This window comes from Trachypithecus francoisi, unplaced genomic scaffold (genome assembly GCF_009764315.1).
Source record: "Trachypithecus francoisi isolate TF-2019V2 unplaced genomic scaffold, Tfra_2.0 Contig01207, whole genome shotgun sequence".
NCBI classification, from domain to species: Eukaryota; Metazoa; Chordata; class Mammalia; order Primates; family Cercopithecidae; genus Trachypithecus; species Trachypithecus francoisi.
Window position 1 is genome coordinate 1,179 of NW_022681233.1, and position 6,051 is coordinate 7,229.

The 6,051-nt window shown below is 54.2% G+C and overlaps 1 protein-coding gene across 1 annotated transcript; it reads right to left on the reverse strand.

The window, feature by feature from the left end:
• Positions 1–1,455: 1,455 nt before the first annotated feature.
• LOC117091397 lies at positions 1,456–5,165 on the reverse strand (the record flags this gene model as incomplete). The annotated part of the gene is made up of 3 exons (XM_033223668.1): positions 4,622–5,165; positions 4,086–4,490; positions 1,456–1,623 (listed from the first exon to the last, which is right to left on the reverse strand). Coding segments are annotated over exons 1-3 (689 nt in total), but the record flags the coding sequence as incomplete, so codon positions are not given.
• Positions 5,166–6,051: the final 886 nt, after the last annotated feature.

Sequence of the window (6,051 nt, forward strand, 5' to 3'; positions counted from 1 at the left end):
CAATAATGAACCATACATGTTGGACTCTTGATTCTACTTCATGACTAAGTGTGGGTCCATCCTTATGTCAGTATCACAATCTTGATAACTGCAGCTTCCTAGCAAGTATTGAAATTGGAAAACATGAACCATCCTACTTCCTAGGGTTTTTTTTAAAACCACTTTATTATACTATGACTGATATACAAAAACCCATATATATTGGATGTATACAACTTGATGACTTTGGATACACCCCTCAAACTCTCAACACAGTCCAGACAATGAACATCTGAATCACCTGCAAAAGCTTCCTCCTGCTATCTTTGTGTATGTGTATTTGGACAGCACATAAGTTCCACCCTCTTAGGAAACTTTTAACTATGGTGTTACAACAACAGGTACTCTGTTGTACAGTAGATCTCTAGGAGTTTATCATCTTGTATAACCAAAACTTTATACCCCGTGACTAAGAACTCTGTCTAGGAAAACTGGGAGATATTAGCCAGCAAACTTTCTAGGTTTTTTTTTTTCTTTTTTGTTCACTTCTTTTGGCGATTCTGACTCCATTGCATAGCTGTATATATTTTAGGATCCACATGTCAATTTCTGTCATAAAGCCAGCTGAAATTGATAGGGTCACAATGACTCTACATCAATTCCAAAGAGACGACTACCTTGACAATATTAAGTGTTCTGATCCATAAATCTGGGATGTCTTTCCATTTATTTCAATGAAATATAATTTCATTCATGATATTTTCCAGTGTTCGCTGTACAAATATTACAATTTTGTTAAATTCATTCATATATATACATGGATGTGCATATATATGTGTGTGTGTCTGTGTATATATATATATATATATATATATATATATATATATATACATACATATTTTGAGATGGTGTCTCACTGTGTCATGCAGGCTGGAGTGCAGTGGTACAGTCTTGGCTCACTGCAACCTCTGACTCCGGGTTCAAGCAATTCTCCAGCCTCATCCTCCTGAGTAGCTGGGACCACAGGCATGCACCACCACATCCAGCCCAATTTTTGAATTTGTAGTAGAGACCAGGTTTCACCATTTGGCCAGGGTGGTATCGAACTCCTGACCTCAGGTGATCTGCCCACACTGGCCTCATCAAGTGCTGGGAGCAGGGATTACATGAGTGATCCACTGTGCCCAGCCTCATTTTTCTATATTTTTTTGGATACTATTCTACATGGATTTCTCTAACTTTGATTTGGAATAATTGCATACACACATAAACAAAATTTTTTTATAATCATTAATTCTTCTAGATTGGTAAACAAATTTATTAGTCATAATACTGTGTGTGTGTGTGTGGTGTGTGTGTGTGTGTGTGTGTGGAGGAAAGTGCCCTTTGCGCCTAAAAGCGATTTCCTGCATGTCGGCCTGTCTTTGGCGAGCCTCCCTCCGCGTCTGTGCCTGGGTCATGTGTCCGCTTGTCAACCGTTTTTGCGGCGGTTCCACTTTGGCTTTGTGAAGGCCTCGACCTCGTGAGAAGATGCCTGGCTCCCGGAGTAGTTGCAACCTCATCCCCAGCCCGTGCCGCCTCTTCGCGTTGAGCAAGACGAACACACTGCAGCCACGGACAAAAGCCGCACGGGAGCTCGTTGTCCTGCAGGAGAGGAGCAGGCCCACATCACAGAAGAGGCTTGTATCTTTTCGGCTCTTTCTCTGGAAAAAGAAGCCACACCAAGACACAGGCTGAAAGAAGAAGCCGGAATGGGAGATGGCCACAATCCAGTCCCTGCAAACGCTGGCCTCACTGCACAAGCCACCCTTTGGCACTCTTCCCCTTAAAGCCCGTGCCGGTGGCACGGTGCTGTACCCCACCTGGGCTCTGGCCTCTGCTCCGTCCTCCTCTGGCTGTGTATCTCCTGTTTCTCCCGGTCTGGAGGCCTCTTGGTCTGGCTGATGTCTTCCAAAGGATGACTTCCCAGTCCATCAGGTGCACACTTCCTGGTGATCCCTGTCCTGGTTGTTTTTTCTCTCCAAACCTGCTTCGGTTTGAACCCATTTCGTCCGGGGGTGCAGGGGCTTCAGGGCGCCTGGTGGGGTCTCAGGACTCCGCTTCAGACCCGCTTCAGGACCCCTAAGGGGAGAATGGATGGGCTGAGCACATCGACTGAGGCAGGCAGGATCTCGCTGCAGCCCACAATCATCCCACGGGCCTCAAGGCGTGCTGTCAACTGAAAGTTCACTGAGGCTTCTGAGCCCTCTGCCTCCCTCGTCCTTTGAAAGACAGTCCTTGTCTTCTGGAAGAGGTGCTGTCGCATTTCCTCCGCACACCAGTCTCGTTCCTGAGAACGAGACCCCTCCTGACCCCATGAGACTTTGGGCCCGCTGCTAGATCCCAGACGTTCTTTGATTTCCCTGGCATTCCCTGAAAGGGCACCTGTGCCCCTTTTCCACAGGGCACATGCCAGCACGAACCTTTTTTTTAGACAATCGGCCCGTGTGCCCTCATGACACATTCTTCCATCATCTCTTCCGGGTGGCGCCAGTGCCACGCCTTGGCTCCACCTCGGATTCGCCCTGGACCTGTTGACAGTGTCCTGGAAAGCGGGATCACTTGAAGGAGCCCCGGGCCCTTGAGAAGCGCGGCAGGTCACCGCTCTTTGAAGAGGCAGGCAGGGCTCACGGCGCAGTGACATTTCAGCTGACTCCACCCTAGGCTCCTGGGACCGTTCTGGCTGCAGCCAGGCCCTGCCTGCCTCAGCGATGTGATGTGCTGAGCCAACCATTCTCCCCCGTAGGGGTCCAGAATCGGATCCGATGGGGGTCATGAGATGACCCAGCAGGCGCCAGGAAGCTCCCCCTCCCTGGTGGCAATGGGCTCAAGGATATTCTCAAGTTGGGACTCCTGGGGTTGGATCGGGGGCGCCGCCCGCGGTCGCCTCTCCCACGCGGCCGCCTCAGGCCCAGGATGCGCCGCTGCCAAGGCAGCAGGAGAGCCCTGGCGCCCAGCGGCCGCCGTCCTTTAAAGGGACGCAGCCTGACTGCTGGCAGCGGAGCGCGGGGCGCCCAGCCACTGGCGCATGCGCGAGTGGCAGGCGGGTGCTCGCGGCGAGCGGGTGCTGGCGTCACAGTGGTTCCACGTTTGTCATAGGAACTACGCCCTGATGTCAGGCAAACAGGAGCCCTCCGTGGCAGTACATGGGTGGCGGGGCTCCGAGGCTCCAGCCTGACCCTCCCCGGGGTCGACAGGACTGTCTCTGGATGCCAGGAGTCCTGCAAAGGGCTGACCAGGATGGGAAAGCACAGGCGGGGTCCGGGGGACCAGCGCCGCATCCCAGCTCAGGCCCGCCCAGACGCTGTTCGGGTTGAGTCTCCCCAAAGTCGTGCCCCGCTGTGATCTCGAGATGGGTCGGCCGCAGCCCGTGGGCTGATCTCTCCACCGAGGGTCGTTCTCGGTCGAGAGCCAACGCAGTAGCCTCAGCGGCTGCCTGCGGTTTTGGTTTCTGGGCCACTGCTTTGACCCTCTCTGTGTGTATGTGTTTGTGCGTATCCCGTTTTCGATACTCTCTCTGTCTCTCAGTCTCTGTGAGTTTCTTGCCCTCTCTCTTGCGAATGGTGTGTGTGCGTGTGTGTGTGTGTGTGTGTGTGTGTGTGTGTGTGTGTATATATATATATATACATACATATTTTGAGATGGTGTCTCACTGTGTCATGCAGGCTGGAGTGCAGTGGTACAGTCTTGGCTCACTGCAACCTCTGACTCCGGGTTCAAGTAATTCTCCAGCCTCATCCTCCTGAGTAGCTGGGACCACAGGCATGCACCACCACATCCCGCCCAATTTTTGAATTTGTAGTAGAGACCAGGTTTCACCATGTTGGCCAGGGTGATCGAACTCCTGATCTCAGGTGATCTGCCCACACTGGCCTCTCAAAGTGCTGGGAGCAGGGATTACATGAGTGATCCACTGTCCCAGCCTCAGTTTTCTATATTTTTATGATACTATTCTAACATGGATTTTCTTAACTTTGAATTGGGATAATTGCATACACACATAAACAAAATTTTTTGATAATCATTAATTCTTCTAGATTGGTAAACAAATTTATTAGTCATAATACTGTGTGTGTGTGTGTGTGTGTGTGTGTGTGTGGTGTGTGTGTGGAGGAAAGTGCCCTTTGTGCCTAAAAGCGATTTCCTGCATGTCGGCCTGTCTTTGGCGAGCCTCCCTCCGCGTCTGTGCCTGGGTCATGTGTCCGCTTGTCAACCGTTTTTGCGGCGGTTCCACTTTGGCTTTGTGAAGGCCTCGACCTCGTGAGAAGATGCCTGGCTCCCGGAGTAGTTGCAACCTCATCCCCAGCCCGTGCCGCCTCTTCGCGTTGAGCAAGACGAACACACTGCAGCCACGGACAAAAGCCGCACGGGAGCTCGTTGTCCTGCAGGAGAGGAGCAGGCCCACATCACAGAAGAGGCTTGTATCTTTTCCGGGCTCTTCTCTGAGAAAAGAAGCCACACCAAGACACAGGCTGAAAGAAGAAGCCGCGAATGGGAGATGGCCACAATCCCAGTCCCTGCAACGCTGGCCTCACTGCACAAGCCACCCTTTTGGCACCCTTCCCCTTAAAGCCCGTGCCGGTGGCACGGTGCTGTACCCCACCTGGGCTCTGGCCTCTGCTCCGTCCTCCCTCTGGCTGTGTATCCCCTGTTTCTCCGGGGCCTGGATGCCTCTTGGTCTGGCTGGATGTCTTCCAAAAGGATGACTTCCCAGTCCATCAGGTGCACACTTCCTGGTGATCCCTGTCCTGGTTGTTTTTCTCTCCAAACCTGCTTCGGTTTGAACCCATTTCGTCCGGGGGTGCGGGGGCTTCAGGGCGCCTGGTGGGGTCTCAGGACTCCGCTTCAGACCCGCTTCAGGACCCCTAAGGGGAGAATGGATGGGCTGAGCACATCGACTGAGGCAGGCAGGATCTCGCTGCAGCCCACAATCATCCCACGGGCCTCAAGGCGTGCTGTCAACTGAAAGTTCACTGAGGCTTCTGAGCCCTCTGCCTCCCTCGTCCTTTGAAAGACAGGTCCTTGTCTTCTGGAAGAGGTGCTGTCGCATTTCCTCCGCACACCCAGTCTCGTTCCTGAGAACGAGACCCCCTCTGACCCCATGAGACTTTTGGCCCGCTGCTAGATCCCAGACGTTCTTTGATTTTCCCTGGCATTCCCTGAAAGGTCACCTGTGCCCCTTTTCCACAGGGCACATGCCAGCACACCGTTGTTACTTAGACAATCGGCCCGTGTGCCCTCAGTGACACATGCTTCCATCATCTCTTCCGGGGTGCGCCAGTGCCACGCCTTGGCTCCACCTCGGATTCGCCCCTGGACCTGTTGACAGGTGTCCTGGAAAGCGGGATCAACTTGAAGGAGCCCCGGGCCCTTGAGAAGCGTGGCAGGTCACCGCTCTTTGAAAGGAGGCAGGCAGAGGTCTCAGGGCGCAGTGACATTTCAGCTGACTCCACGCCTTGAGGCTCATGGGATCGTTCTGGGCTGCAGCCAGGCCCTGCCTGCCTCAGTCGATGTGATGTGCTGAGCCAAGCCATTCTCCCCCGTAGGGGTCCAGAATCGGATCCGATGGGGGGTCATGAGATGACCCCAGCAGGCGCCAGGAAGCTCCCCCTGCCCTGGTGGCAATGGGCTCAAGGATATTCTCAAGTCGGGACTCCTGGGGTTTTGATCGTGGGGCGCCGCCCGCGTCCGCCTCTCCCACGCGCCGCCTCAGGACCCCGGATGCAGCCGCTCCCAAGGCTGAGCAGGAGAGCCCCTGGCGCCCAGCGGCCGCCGTCCTTTAAAGGGGACGCAGCCTGACTGCTGGCAGCGGAGCGCGGGGCGGCCCAGCCACTGCGCATGCGCGAGTGGCGGGCGGGTTCTCGCGGCGAGCGGGTGCTGGCGTCACAATGGTTCCCACGGTTGTCATAGGAACTACGCCCTGAGGCCGGGCAAACAGGAGCCCTCTGTGGCAGTGCTTGGGTGGCGGGGCTCCGAGGCTCCAGCCTGACCCCTCCACGGGGTCGACAGGACTGTCTCCGGATGCCAGGAGTC